At 45.5% G+C, this 15,474-nt stretch overlaps 1 protein-coding gene across 11 annotated transcripts in view; it reads right to left on the bottom strand.

Annotated features, from left to right (window-relative positions):
• Nucleotides 1-15,202, bottom strand: part of ARHGAP10 (Rho GTPase activating protein 10) — a 340,838-nt gene extending 325,636 nt beyond the window's left edge. For 2 of the 11 annotated variants that reach the window (XM_016951053.3, XM_016951054.3), the window contains exon 1: nucleotides 14,188-14,606. In XM_016951053.3, the coding sequence (XP_016806542.1) occupies nucleotides 14,188-14,341 (154 nt within the window). In that variant the 5' untranslated portion in view covers nucleotides 14,342-14,606. Of the gene's footprint in view, nucleotides 1-14,187; nucleotides 14,615-14,864 lie in introns of those variants that run through there. The other 9 variants (XM_016951052.3, XM_063809059.1, XM_054683875.2 and 6 more) reach the window with 7 other exon arrangements.
• Nucleotides 15,203-15,474: the final 272 nt, after the last annotated feature.

Here is a 15,474-nt window from a genome sequence, read left to right as displayed (position 1 = left end):
TCAGCTGAGGTCAGGAGTTCAAGACCAGCCTGGCCAACATGGTGAAACCCCGTCTCTACTAAAAATACAAAAATTAACGGGGCGTGGTGGCAAGCGAGCTACTCAGGAAGCTGAGACAGGAGAATCACTTAAACTCAGGAGGTGGAGGTTGCAGTGAGCCAAGATCGCACCGCTGCATTCCAGCCTGGGCAAAGAGCAAAACTCCATCTCAAAAAAAAAAAAAAAAAAAAAGCAGGCCTGGCGCAGTGACTCACACCTGTAACTCCAGCACTTTGGGAGGCCGAGGCATGCGGATCACAAGGTTAAGAGATCAAGACCATCCTGGCCAACATGGTGAAACCTCGTCTCTACTAAAAATACAAAAATTAGCTGGGCATGGTGGTGCATGCCTGTAGTCCCAGCTACTCGGGAGGCTGAGGCAGAAGAATCGCTTTAACCCAGGAGGCAGAGGATGCAGTGAGCCAAGATCATGCCACAGCACTCCAGCCTGGCGACAGAGTGAGACTCTGTCTCAAAATAATTAAATAAATAAATAAGAAGCACTTTGTGGCAGGGCACGGTGCCTCACGCCTGTAATCCCAGCACTTTGGGAGGCAGAGGCGGGAAGATCACGAGGTCAGGAGTTCGAGATAAGCCTGACCAACATGGTGAAACCCCATCTCTACTAAAAAGATGCAAAAAATTAGCCAGGTGTGGTGGTGCACGCCTGTAACCCCAGCTACTCAGGAGGCTGAGGCAGGAGAATCGCTTGAACCTGGGAGGTGGAGGTTGCCGTGAACCGAGATCACGCCACTGCACCCAGCCTACGCAACAACAGCGAAACTCCGTCTCAAAAAAAAAAAAAAGGCCGGGCACAGTGGCTCACACCTGTAATCCCAGCACTTTGGGAGGCCGAGGCGGGCAGATCAAGAGGTCAGGAGATGGAGACCATCCTGGCTAACATGGTAAAACCCCGTCTCTACTAAAAATACAAAAAATTAGCAGGGCGTGGTTGTGGGCGCCTGTAGTTCCAGCTACTCGGGAGGCTGAGGCAGGAGAATGGCGTGAACCCAGGAGGCGGAGCTTGCAGTGAGCTGAGATTGCGCCACTGCACTCCAGCCTGGGTGACACAGCGAGACTCCGTCTCAAAACAAACAAACAAACAAACAAACAAACACTTTGTGCTCTGAGATGGACCCCTGAATCTTCCATCTCCTCCTCTCCCACTGACCACGTAATTTGGGTCTACAGCCACACCACCCTGAACACATTCAACCCTGTCTGATCTCAGAAGCTAAGCAGGGTCAAGCCTGCTTGAAGACAGGGTTGAATGTTTTGAAGTATTTGGATGGCAGGCCAAATAATTTAGGAGAGCTATCCGTACCCAAGTTCACTGACTTTCCTCACACTCCCTTCTCAGCCCTCTGCAAGCAGGCTCCCAGTTCTGCTTGGCCACCTAAACTACTCTCCCACTATTACCAATGACAGTGTGTGGCCAACACAATGTCACCTTGACTCAAGCTACTTGACCTCTCTGTGGCATGGCCTTGTCTACTCCCTCCTGCTTTCTGAACCCTCTTTCTCCTTGGCGTTTGAGACCCTCTCCTGGTTTTCCATCTCTCTGTCAATGGCTACTGTTTCTCAGATTTCAAGTTCTTCTTTCACCTACCCCTTAAAAGATGGAGTTCCTCCGGATTTGCCCTGACCCTCTCCCTGCCTTCTCCCTCTACATTCTCTCTCGGCAGCCTCGGTATTCAGCTGCATGGCATCGTTTCCCATCCATATGGTGTGTCTCCAGAATCTTTATCTCCAGCTGTATTCCCCATTCCTGAAATACACACCCATAAAAGAAACACACTACCGAACATGTCTCCTGGCTACTAGGAAATACCTTGGCCTCCACATCCAAAACCAAAAACTCATCCTCTCTCCCACAAAAGCTGCTGCTGTGGCAGGACCTCAGTGAACTGCACTCACCAGCCCACACCAGAACCTGAGGTGTCAGGGCAGCCCCCACACCCAATCACCCCCTATAGCCTGCAGCTGCTAAGTCCTGACTCCTCTTCTGCCACCAAAGTCTCTGGCCTGGATGACTGACCCCCCAACCTCCAGTCCTGCTTTCCTCCGATTCATTTGCACAACTGCACTCCGAGAAAGCTTTCTACAACAATTCAACTCACACCACTCCCCTACACAAAACTTTTTGATCACTTCCTACTGTCCTTAGAGTAAAGCCCTCAACCTGCTTTCCAAGGGCCTTCTTGACCCTCCCCCACCCCCTCGACAGCACCATTCTTATCCTCAATGCAGATTCCCTGGCCCACCTGAGCACCATTTTTCCATCCACAGGATGTGCTCTCTCTGACCTCTCAGATGCATTTTCCCTGCACTTGGAGAATACTTCTTCCCCACTCTCAGCAGGGAAAGCTCTGATCCCTCCTTTTGGTCTCAGCCTAGAAGTTTTATTTTCTTGAAGTCTTCTTGGAACCCCCAAACTAGGTAGTCCTGTTAACTATAGTCATCACATCCCATACTGATTCAACAATGTGAATGTAATTGCTTTTTAAATAAATTTGCTGTCTCCTGCACTAGAACTCTTCTGCACAAATATACACGTTTCTTCTCACAAACCTCTAGCAACTAGCCCACCATAGCTAGAGTTCAGTGACAAGATGACACCACTCCACCACTGTCATAAATAAGGTTGTTCTAGTGATGACTGAATATATTTTTAATTTTTTTTCTACGCCTAGCAAACACAGAGAGAGTTCACTATGGTTCAGGCAATTTTTCTAAGTACTTTAAAAATAATTTAAGCCTCGCAACATTTTAAACATGTAACTATTATCCACTTTATTTATTTATGTATTTATTTATTTTTTTGAGAAGGAGTTTCACTCTTGTTGCCCAGGCTGGAGTGCAATGGCGCAATCTTGGCTCACCGCAACCTCTGCCTCCCGGATTCAAGCGATTCTCCTGCCTCAGCCTCCAGAGTAGCTGGGATTACAGGCATGCACCACCATGCCCAGTTAATTTTATATTTTTAGTAGAGATGTGGTTTCTCCATGTTTGTCAGGCTGGTCTCCAACTCCCGACCTCAGGTGATCCGCCCGCCTCAGCCTCCCAAAGTGCTGGAATTACAGGCGAGCACCACTGTGCCCAGCTGACTATTATCCACATTTTAGAGAGGAGGAAATCAAGGCACAGAGAAGTTAAACAACTTGCCCAAGGTCACACAGTAAGTAAACCTGGTTTCAAAGACCTATCTATTTTAGTATGTTTGCTGTGCTGCCTTTGATTCGCATTTCACAAAATAAAAACAAAACTATCGGCTGGGCGCGGTGGCTTACACCTGTAATCTCAGCACTTTGAGGCTGAGGCGGGTGGATCACGAGGTCAAGCATTCAAGACCATCCTGGTCAACATGGCGAAACCCCATCTCCACTAAAAATACACAAAAATAGCCAGGCATGGTGGTGCACGCCTGTAATCCCAGCTACTCGGGAGGTTGAGGCAGGAGAATCGCTTGAACCCAGGAGGCAGAGGTTGCAGTGAGCCGAGATCACGCCACAGCACTGCAACCTGGGTGACAGAGTGAGACTGTCTCCAAAAATAAAAATTAAAAAAAAAAAAAACAAAAAACTATCGGTCAGTATGGCAGAGAATCTGCCCGATTCTCAAATAAATGTAATGTCATGTCAAGGACACTGTATTCCCTTGTACTTCTGGCTTTGTCCCCAAAACTTTAAAAAAAAAAAAAAAAAGGCTTTCAGTAATACATCAGATTTCAACACTATTATGGATGATTTCTCCTATGTATAAATGAGAGGCCTATATTCAGCAGCTCTGTGCTTCAAAATATGGTTAGATTGGAAGAAAAAAACATGCGCTGGGCACAGTGGCTCATGCCTGTAATCCCAGGACTTTGGGAGGCCGAGAGAGGCAGATCACTGAGGTCAGGAGTTCAAGACCAGCCTGGCAAACATGGTGAAACCCCATCTCTACTAAAAATACAAAAAAATTAGCCAGGCATGGTGGCAGGTGCCTATAATCCCAGCTACTCGGGATGCTGGGGCAGGAGAATCACTTGAACCCGGGAGGCAGAGGTTGCAGTGAGTCGAGATTGTGCCATTGCACTCCAGCCTGAGCTGCAAGAGCGAGACTCCATCTCAAAAAAAAAAAAAAAAAAAAAAAAAGTGTTCACAGACTATTTCTCCTGTAACTATGGGTAAAGCCACAACTGTGCTCAAGTTCAACCAAAGGAAAATAGTTATTTTAATAATAATAATAAAAATAATAGGCACCTACCATAGCCAAGCAGAGTCCTAAGATCTTTTAATATGTAATGTGAGGATTAAATACCACCACCAGTGAGGCAGAGTTCTTACTAGGGCCATTTTACTAATAAAGAAAAATGTAGGCACTGAAGGCTTAAATAACTTGCCCAAAGTCACACAGCTAATAAACGGTGAGGCCAACTTTACAGTCAGAAAAGAAAGCACTCATTTTTTTTTTTAAGAGACCATTCCACATCCTGTATTCTGACCTGAGGTGACACTGCTGTGGCCAAATTGAGTTCTTCCAGCCACACACCTCACCATGACTTGCCACCAAGAGTGAGGGTAGAAGGTGCCTGTGGGTAAACAAGTCAACAAGTCAGGAGAAATCACACTCACCGTTGAAATATTAAGTGGCACTGGAATAATGTCTTTCTGAGGAAACACAGGGAGGAAATTCTAGTTGGACCAGGGAGTCAGTCCTAGCTATGGCAGCAACTTGGGGTGTGACTCCAGTCCATCTCAGAGTTTACAGAGATGCCTGCCTTTAGAATGCAAAGCGCCTGGTGTTTTTCTGTGTGTGTGTGTGTGTGTGTGTGTGTGTGTGTGTGTGTGTGTAAAGAGAACGATATCAAGATGCCTGCCTTTAGAATGTAAAGTGTCTGGAGTTTTTCTCTCTGTGTGTGTGTGTGTGTATGTGTTTATAAAGAGAACAATATCAAGGCCTTCTCAATACAAAAGCATCCCCCTGGCAATTACATTCCTGTGTTAGGATAAGTAAGGGAAGCAGACCTGCCAGTGTTTGCTTTGGGGCTTACCACAAGATACCATCCAGTCCCTGCCTGAAAATCATGTTCATCTGCCCCAACTAGCTTGACAGTTACCAGAATTCTCCATGTACATTGTGTTTATACAAACATCATTTTTCTCTTTCTAATCAGAAGTCTAATTTCAATGAAGCAAAATGGCTTTTAAAGATTTTTTGTTTCTGACTCAAACCGGTTCTCATATAGTCCTGAGACATGAACTGGCTTACTCTGATTATCCATGCTGGGCTGGTAACAAAATATCAAAAAGAAAATGGGTTAAATGTCTTTAAGATTCATGGATTTATTAATTACTGACTGTTTTGAAAGCTAGTATCCTAAATTTATAAAACTAATTTCAATAAGGCTTTCATCATGAATATTCCCTAAATATATTTAGTTTTATCATCCAAAAAATGCATAGGTAGAAGGTACATCATCACAGAACATCAATTAACAAAGTCCTTTTAAATGTCACTTGTAGGAAAAAAAGGTTGAACTAAATGAAAGTTACATACATCCAATTGGATGAATCTCACAAATATATTCAGAGGGAAAAAAGTATAGGATGAAACCATTACATAAAGTCTAAACACATGCAAACACATTATATATTGTTTATGGATGTGCCCAACTGTATCAAAATGCCTAGGAACAATAAACACCAGATCTGAGATAGGTCCTACCCCTTGGGGAAAAGAATGGGTATACAAGATGCTTTCATTAAGCTGGGGGGAGGGGAAAAAATAAATGAATATTTATTGTGAGACTATCTTTTTATATTTCTAAAGTATCTCAAACTTTTCAAAGGAAAAACAAGCCTAATACTAAAAGAATAAGTTAAAAGTTACTCTACTGAAGGGTACGACAAGGAATGGGGAGGAAAAGAGGAAGGTGGAGATTGAGAGACAGAGTGGAGGTCTGTGTCTTGTAATGGATACTAAATCAACCCGACCTTGGAATGTCTATACTGTACTCATAATACAAGTTAGCAATCAGTTTAAATTATAATAATGACTCCAGAGGGGTCTTAAAATTTAACAAAATTTCAATCAGTCATCATACTAAGGTAGAAAGAATATCCTAACTAGATCAAATGTACACACACTCTAGATAATCAAGATTGATTATCACTTCCCTAGCAGAAGACAACGGTTACACCCCTTTACAGAGACAGCTCATTACTGTGGTTCAGGGTTTTGGAGTTAAGACAAACCTAGGTTCACATTCCAGCTCCACCAATGACAAATTGTGATTTAGACAAGCTACTAATCTCTCTGAATTCACTGAGGTCAGGAGTTCAGGACCAGCCTGGCCAACATGGTGAAACTCCATCTCTTCAAAAAATACAAAACTTAGCCAGGCCTGGTGGCACACACCTGTAATACTAGCTACAGGGTGTGTAGCTGAGGCTGAGGCAGGAAACTTGCTTGAACCTGGGAGGCGGAGGTTGCAGTGAGCCAAGATCATGCCACTGCACTCCAGCCTGGGCAACAGAGCAAGACTCTGTCTCAAAAAAAAAAAAAAAAAAAAAAGTAACCCAGTAAGGCCAGACGCAGTGGCTCACACCTGTAATCCCAGGACTTTTGGAGGCCGAGGCAGCTAGATCACCTGATGTCAGGAGTTCGAGACCAGCCTGGCCAATGTGGTGAAACCCCATCTCTACAAAAAATACAAAAATTAGCCGGGTATGGTGGCAGGCGCCTGTAATCCCAGCTACTTGGGAGGCTGAGGTGGGAGAATCACTTGAACCTGGGAGGCGGAGGTTGCAGTGAACCAAGATCGCGCCATTGCACTCCAGCCTGGGCAACAAAAGCGAAACTCCGTCAAAAAAAAAAAAAAAAAAGCCCAAGATATAAGGTGATAAACAGCTATTGAAGTCACAGAATTCAAAACAGCTTCTTTGGGAATTTGTCCAGAGCACTTTTCAGTATTCCGCTGTAGAGAACAGGATTACCTAACAGCTCTTAGGAAAATCCCTCTTAGGGATGTCCCTGGTTGTCTTCTTTTATTGTGAATTTACCATAGCAAATACAAGCTGTTAGGATTTCCAGCATGTCAGACGCTAGAAACCCTAATTTTGAGTTCACGTCCTCAAAAAGTATCTCTGTAATTTGAAGTATCTGAAGGCTGCAGTCACTTATATTGCCATGTCAATACCTTGAGATGAACTCTGTCATCAACTCTTCCTTATCAGTCACTTGGAGGAAAGGCCTGCTGCTGACTGCCTGAACCTCGACTATAGATTGCTTACTAGATTTGCAATGACCTTAGCAACACATTCTACTTTATCTTCAAATCTTTGTGAATCAAAAATAAATTCTAGAAAATATTTTCCCAAGATATCACTGAGCTCTGATTTGCCAATGTATTTTCTTTTTTTTTTTTTTTTTTGAGACAGAGTCTCGCTCTGTTGCCCAGGTTGGAGTGCAATGGCGTGATCTCAGCTCACTGCAACCTCCGTCTCCTGGATTCAAGCAACTCTCCTGCCTCGGCCTCCCGAGAAGCTAGGATTACAGGCGCCTGCCACCAGACCCGGCTAATTTTTTTTTTGTATTTTTAGTAGAGATGGGGTTTCACCATGTTCTCCAGACTAGTCTTGAGCTCCTAACCTCAAGTGATCCACCCACCTCGGCCTCCCAAAGTGCTAGGATTACAGACGTGAGCCACTGAGCCCAGCCACCAATGTGTTTTCAAGATTTTCCAGCATCCCGAACTACAAACAAAATTTGGAAGCCTTTCCAGGGTTTGACAATTTTGTCTCTCTTCTTGGTCACTGGTAATGGTGCTTTGGAGAAATATACTGTTAGGGGTAATAAACACTAAAAGGTTAGATACCTGGTCTAGGGTGCAGAACAGCTATTTTGAGGCAAGAACAGGGTCTTGATAATAAAATATATGCCTGTAATTTAGTTATGTCATCATAATTGTTAACCTTTGAGCACTTATACTAAATGCTTTACTTGTATTAACAAATCCTACTTTTAATCCAATATAGTAGGTCATATTATAATTTTTTTTTTTTGGGAGACAGAGTCTCGCTCAGTCGCCCAGGCTGGAGTGCAGTGACGCGATCTCTGCTCGCTGAAAGCTCCACCTCCTGGGTCCACGCCATTCTCCTGCCTCAGCCTCCCGAGTAGCTGGGACTACAGGTGCCCTCCACTACGCCCGGCTAATTTATTTTTTATTTTTAGTAGAGATGGGGTTTCACCGTGTTAGCCAGGATGGTCTCGATCTCCTGACCTCGTGATCCGCCCGCCTCGGCCTCCCAAAGTGCTGGGATTATAGGCGTGAGCCACCGCGCCCGGCCCTACAATTTCTATTTTATTGACGAGAACACAGATATAGAAAAGCTAAGCAGCTTGAGCAAGGATCCCCTGTTAGCAGGTGGTTGAGCTTGGGTATGAACCCAGCCAGGCTAGTACCTCAGCTTATGCTCTTAATCTTCTATATTATATTCCATCAGCTATTTTAAAGATTAAACACAAAAATACCCTCCTCTGTGTATTCTTTATCCAAAAGTCTACAATGTACCCTAGTCCCCTCAAAAAAAAAAAAAAAAAAAAACACAGCGACAAGGAGCTGGTCAAAGGAACCCCAGCAGATGGGAGGACAGAGAAAGGCAATGTGACAAAAAGACACTGAGAACATTAGATTGCTGACTGGCTAGTAAAAAATCTGTTCTAAATAACCATGGCTCAGCTGGTGGCCTGGTGGGAAGCTCTAAATAGGAACAACTCTAAATGGAGTCAAAGACCACCTGCAGTGAGTAAAGCATTTCAAGCTTTTCAAGCCTGTCTGGGTCCCCACCCTGGCTCAAGTCTGATTGTAATTATTTTCACAGCCGGTCTACATTCACACTGGAGACCAGCCACTGTAATAAAGCCCCAAGTGACAGTTGGACTTATCCCAGGTGATGCCCCAAATTGTAGGGGCTCTGTGGTAACTTCTTCAAGGCAAAGAGTGTAGATGAGTATTCCTTTCCATTCGGGAAAAAATTACACTGCAATTTATTAACTTTTTAAAATAGCATTTTATTTTCTGTATCTCTCTAAATTCCACTTGATAGGAGCATAATCACAAAATTTACAATTACACCACTTTATCAAAATTAGGCCATTAAGGCCAGGCGCAGTGGCTGACACCTGTAATCTCAGCACTTTGGGAGGCCGAGGTGGATGGATCACATGAGGCCAGGAGTTCAAGACCAACCACAGTGAAACCCTGTCTTTACAAAAAAAAAAAAAAAAAAAAAAAGAGTACAAAAATTAGCTGGGCATGGTGGCGCGTGCCTGTAATCCCAGCTACTTGGGAGGCTGAGGCACAAGAATCACTTGAACCCAGGAGACGGAGGTTGCCCTGAGCCAAGATTGCGCCACTGCATTCCAGCCTAGGCAACAGGGCGAGACTCACATCTCAAATAAAATTTTAAAAATCTAAAAATAATAATAAATAAAAAACCTAGGGCATTAAGTAGCAGAAAACCCAACTCAAAACTGTCTTATGTCATTTAACAAGACATTCAAAGCATAGAAAAACCCACAGGTCTCCCAACAGCACCAAGAACCCAGATTCAGTTAGCGCACTATGCCACTTACCCTCAGGCCCAAGATAGTGGGTAGCAGTCCCAGGCATCATGAGAGAATACAGAAAAGTAGAAAACCATCTTTCTTCAAGTCTCCTATGACAAAAGGAAACCTCCCCCTGAAGTATCCAGACTTCCAGTCATGTCTCCTTGGCCAGAACTGGGATACAACCTCATTCTTATAATAATTACCAACCCAGAAAATGGGTTTATCATAACTGACTTATAGTTTCTTAACCCTGACTGCTTTAACAGTTCCCCTAGGTGATTTTATTGAGCAGCTACGATTGAGAACCACTGAGTTAGATTAATCAGAATTACCCTGAAATGCCTTCCCCTGAGTCATCTGAAAAGGATGCAGACACTTGAATGAAATCTGGATTGTCAGAGGGGAGAAGGAATGTTGGCTGAACCAGCAGTAGTGTCTACACAACCATTTTACATTTGTGTTTCAAAACACTTTCACACCATTTTATTTATTCTTCAAGGCTTTCTGTATCAGTCCCATTTTACAAAAAAAAAAAAAAGGAAACCAAGGCTCAAGTTTACAAAATAGGAAAATTATTTTTAGTCTTCCAAATCTCGGTGGGTTTAATGTAATGGCAACTTAAGAAATTTCCCCAAAAGAATATTTCTCTGAAACAGTAAACATAAAGACAGCCAAAGAGAACTTTTATGTTTTTCCTAAGAGGAACAAAGCAAAAACCATTAAAATGCCGAGGCTAGAAGTACCAAAACCAAGTCGGAAGACCTAAATTCTTGTCCAGGCTCTGCCACTAACAAGGCCCTTTACATCCTTTTCCATGCATGTTTAGTAACAGCAGACTCATTAATGAGGGCCCCTTCAGCTTCACACACACACACACACACACACACACACACACACACAGAGCTAGACAATTTAAGTTTACTACAGAGCATTTTATATCACTGTATTAGTGCTTAATAACTGTAAGGACTGTTAGTTTTAAAAAATTTTCTCTAAAGAACAAGATACATTTTCTCAAGACTGCCTAACGTAAAATTTATGAGAAAAGCATATATGGTTTATTGCTGTTTCTGGCAACTGTGCTATCTACCTGTATGAATCATAAGCAACTGAAACTACATAGACATCACGAAGGCTTACAAAAGTTTAAACTGCACTTAAAGAAGACACTGGTTATTTTAAGAAAAGAAAGTACTTTAAAAAGAAAACTAAAAAAGCCATTTGAACAAAGAATTCATTGAACTGAGTGAATAATCTCCAAATCTACCACTAAAATGACTGGCTCTTCTCTCTGGAGTTCCTCCCCACCCCTAGCGCTATCCCCAACTTCACCCTACACACAAATGTGCGATACTGTCTCTAAACCATCTCTTTGCTATTATGTCAGCCTTCTGCTGAAAAGCCTTCAGTAACTCTCCACAAGATAAAGTCCACATTCCTAACCTTGTTTTTATGGCCCTCCATAATCTAAAACTGACCTCTCCATCCATCCCAGTCTACTACTCCCTGAAAAACCACCATTCCAGCCAAACTAGTCTCTTCAAACACTGCGAGTGTTCTGGTTTCTTCTGGTTTCCAATATGATAAGGTTCTACTCCTTATCACCAGTGAGTTCCAAAACTTTCACAAACCTCCTCCACTCTAACATACAAACCCTTGTCCCTGGAAAAGTTAGAATACTTGTCGCTAAATGTTTAACCTTGTCACAGGTATGTGTCTATATCCTTTGTTTCTTCAAGAATTTAGCACAGTGCAAGAAAGAGTTCAAAAATGTTCCTTAGATTGAAGTAATTTCAACTACAGGACAGTAAACTCAAGGGCAAGGGCCTCTACCCCATTATAAATCCGTATCTAATTCCAGTATTTAGCAAATTGTAGGTGCTAAATATTTGCAGATTGCTATCTAATTGAATTCAGCAGTAAGCCTTCAGGTCGCATAGGCCTCAAAACTCTCAATATTTATGGAAGACTTCAAAGCATCAAGACATCAAAATTACATATTGAAATCTTCCAAGAATGTAATGCAAACAGGAGACACCCTGCAGGGCAATTAAAAATAGAAATCACTTAAATACACACTTCTCGAAATACTCAAAAGGCCATTTTTGTAAAACAAAATATAAAATATCTGGAAATATAAGTAATCTGACCTAGTGGGTTTTATTCTTTCTGTAGATCCTCCACCCAATGTCATCCCTTGACTCTCTGATGTTATACAAAAGCTCAACTGGTTAGATGAACCATTTACCCAGACTGCAGTTTCAAATAACCTCATCAAGCCATTTTCAAATGCTGCAGAACCTTATTAGTTCCCCTAAGAGGTAGACAGGGGAAGCTAGACGCAAAAGAATAAGACCTGCTCAATTTTCCTATAGCCACGCCCTAACCAGTGAAGAAGAATTAAACTCAGGTCCCCTGACTTTAGTCCAAGGCTCTTAGTCTTTGATAGGAACTAGAAGTAAACTTTATGGAGCAAGCGGGAAAAGGCATGTGAGCTACAGCTGTGTTCCTGTCACCTTCTGGGAAAGAATTTAAACATAAATTCTTAATGAACATAACGAGAAAAAAAAGACACTTCCCAATTACTCTCAAAGCATGATTACAAGTTATGTTTCTTATGCTAAAGGACGAGAATCAAAATGAGTAAGATACCAATTCACAAATTCAAGAAAGTCTACAGTCTGGAGGAAAGCTGACATCTGGCCCCCCAGATGCACTGGCTGCTGCTGGAACCTAACGCATGTGTCCTGATGGTAGGAAAGCTAATATGCTGTCACAGAAATAGCTTTCTACCAGTGGCCAAACTGGCTTTGCCCTCTGCCTCTCTCCACACCTCTCTAGCTCCAGAGGGAACTACTACAACCAATGAGAGAGAAGGTACATTCTCCCGGCCACTGACTCTGGTTAACATCAAGTTACAGAAAGAGTCCTCAGTCCTCATTCTCTCGTGTTCACTCTGCACCCCCGCTCCCAACTCCTCCTTTCTATGCTCATTCCTCCATATGTATAGCGCCCCCCTACTTCCCACCCAACACACATACCAGATGCCAAGGGCCTGGAGAGCCCTCAACCAAATAAGCCCACTTGTCACATGTCCCAGAGTCCCACTTCTGATTCAAGCAGCAGAGACTTAAAACAAAAAAAACCCTAAGTGAGTCCCAGTCCTGATTTTGCAACACCAAAGAGGTCAGAGAACCAAAAGGAACCTTGGAGATCATCCAGAGAAGTTGAGTGACTTGCCTCCAAAATTACAGGGATGGCTCACTAAATTCTTCCCACAGAAATGTACTTCAACTTATTCATTAAATGCATATTTACTGTACCAGGCACCATGCTGGGTGCCCGAGACAGCATAATCAATATGTTTTAATCGCCCTTACTGAAAAATGGGGCGGGGCGCGGTCAGGAGAACAGTGAGATGGGGGATTTTCCCCAGAGGTGGTATCTACAAACAAATGTACAAGGGACGAATACCTAAGGCTGAGAATTACTGAACTGAGAATCTAGGTGAGTGATGAAGGCCCTAAGAACCCAGCCCCTCAAGGCTGGATACTGCCCAAGTCCCTGTCTGCTGTATGGACAGGTCTTTTAAAAGGGGAAAGGGGACATTCACCGCCATCCTCCGAAGGGGTTATGGATCCAAGGGATGGTCAGGCTGCCCAGCTCCTCACTGGAGCTAATTCCGCCCCATTTTCCAGTAGCATCACTAACTCAGTATTTCTGCATGAATTTTGGCCCCTTCTCTCCTAGAAAGACTCTCCTCAACTACACTAAAATACAGTTATCTCTCCTGTATCTCGTGTCTTCTTCCGAGTTTAAGGACAGAAGTTCAGGGGAGGAAGGCACCAAGCCCAACCGGGGTGGAATTCCCTATTTGCAAGCAGTGCCCGCCTGGGCTAGAGGGCAGGCTGTCCGCTCACCCTTCCAAACCCCAATCTTTGAACCCTCCTCAGCACGGCAGGGGAGGAATGTGCGGAAGCAGCATAAAGCCAGGTGGACTTTCTGGTTTGGCACGTGAAGGACCTGGAACAGGACTGTCGGGGAAGATCAGACAATGAGAGGGAAAAGGTGAAGCTTAAGGGGACTCTGGAAAACTCAACACTCCCGCAGGGTTTCAAAGAATCCCCAAGAAATTTCTTTTGAGAAGTCACAAAACAAAACTAGGCAAACAGATGCCTCGGTTTTGAAAGAGATTGTGAGTAGCTTTAGGCAGCAATGAAACCTGACTCCGGGCCAGGAGTGCCTAGGGTCGGTCCAGCGGAGCGCGCATTCAGCGAGGGGTGTTCGGCGGAGGCCAGGCGGGGCCCGCTGGCAGCTCGTTCCCGCCGCCGCAGAGCCGCAGGGGCGGGAATGGGGACTCGCCGCGCTGCCTCGAGGAGGAATGATTCCAGGGACCCCCCCGGGGTTCCGAGAGAGCTGGGCTGGTCCGGAATGAATTCCCCGTTCCTCTGGCTGCTGGCCCCGGACACAAGACCCTCCGTCTCCTGCCGAGAGAGGCTCCCCCCCCGCCTCGCCACGCCGCAGCCCGTCCGCGCCCGCGTCCCCGCTTACTTTTCGTCGCAGCGATGAGGTTCTTCCCGTCCTTAATGAGCTCTTTGATGAACTTGTTGGTCCTCTCGAGTTCCGCTTCGTGAGCGCGGATCCTCTCCCGGAACCACGGGCTGTCGAGGTAGCAGTCGCTGAACTCCAGGGGCTGCAGCCCCATGACGGCAGCGGTCGCTGCGCGGTGCGCACGGCCGCGCGCTCCTGCCCGAGCCGAGCTCCAAGGCCGCTGCCAGGTGCGGCGCCGCGCGTTCAGGGAGCACGGAGGAGCTAGCAGGCCCGGGCGCGCGGCGAGCGCGGCACGGACATGTCCCGTAGAGCCGAGTCCTGCGGCGCGGAGAAGCTGCCACCGAGACCAGCGCTAGCTGCGGCGCCCCAATCCCGGCAGCCCCCGCCGAGCTCTGAGCGCCCGCGGCCCCGCCCCGCCCGGCCCCCGCGCGGCAGACACTCCCCGAGGCGCCACCCGGCCGGGCCCGCGCTCCCGCTCGCCCCCTTCTCTTTCCTCCGCCTTCCTTCTTCCTCCCTTCCCTTCCCTGGACGCCTCTTCCTTCTCTTCCCCACGCGCAGCTGCCCCTCCTCTTCCTTCCGAGGCGTCCTGGGGCTGGAATTTCGCCCCGCGGCTCCCCTCCACCCCGGGCGCTCTCCCCCCCCCCTTTGCTTGGGCTCCCGGGGCCGGGGTGACTCACAGTCGGCTCCCCGCTGCACGGAACCCGACCGGGACCGAGAAGGAGCGTCTTAATTGCAGTCGTTAGTCCCCGCAGGCGGGCGACATAACTCTGAAGTGGCTGCCTTGCAGGAGGAGCTGATTAACTCATTTATCTCATTTATCCTGGGACGCCCCCAACCCCGAGCTGGGAACGAACTCGCACAGAGGGCTCTTTTCCTTATCCCGGTTCCTTTCCCAGTTTAAAGTGAGATGCGTGGTAAATCTCCGCTTGAGATCGAAGCCTTATAAGAGCGTTTTCTTGGTGGCCCAGCAGCTCCTATTACACTTCTCTACGTATCCGCACTAAATGACTTAGTTGAAGAGAGAGGGCTGGCTAAACCACAGAAAAGTTGTTTCTGTTGTGTTCAGCACATTAAATTTGCTGGGGTAGGTAGAGACGATCTTTATTTTTCTAAAAATAACCACCGGAAAACATGCCAGGTAACGTGTGGTTTTCACCGCGTGGGGGTGACGATCAATGAGAATTTATGTCAGTGCCCTCAAAAAGCCTATTTTGTGTGTTCTGAAACAACTCCAGTGTGTCTCAAAAAAAAGTTAGGCATTTTAAAGTATTGAAATGTATACCTTAG

This window comes from Pan troglodytes, chromosome 3 (genome assembly GCF_028858775.2).
Source record: "Pan troglodytes isolate AG18354 chromosome 3, NHGRI_mPanTro3-v2.0_pri, whole genome shotgun sequence".
In the NCBI taxonomy this organism is placed as follows: domain Eukaryota; kingdom Metazoa; phylum Chordata; class Mammalia; order Primates; family Hominidae; genus Pan; species Pan troglodytes.
This window is presented reverse-complemented; position numbering and strand designations above follow the sequence as displayed.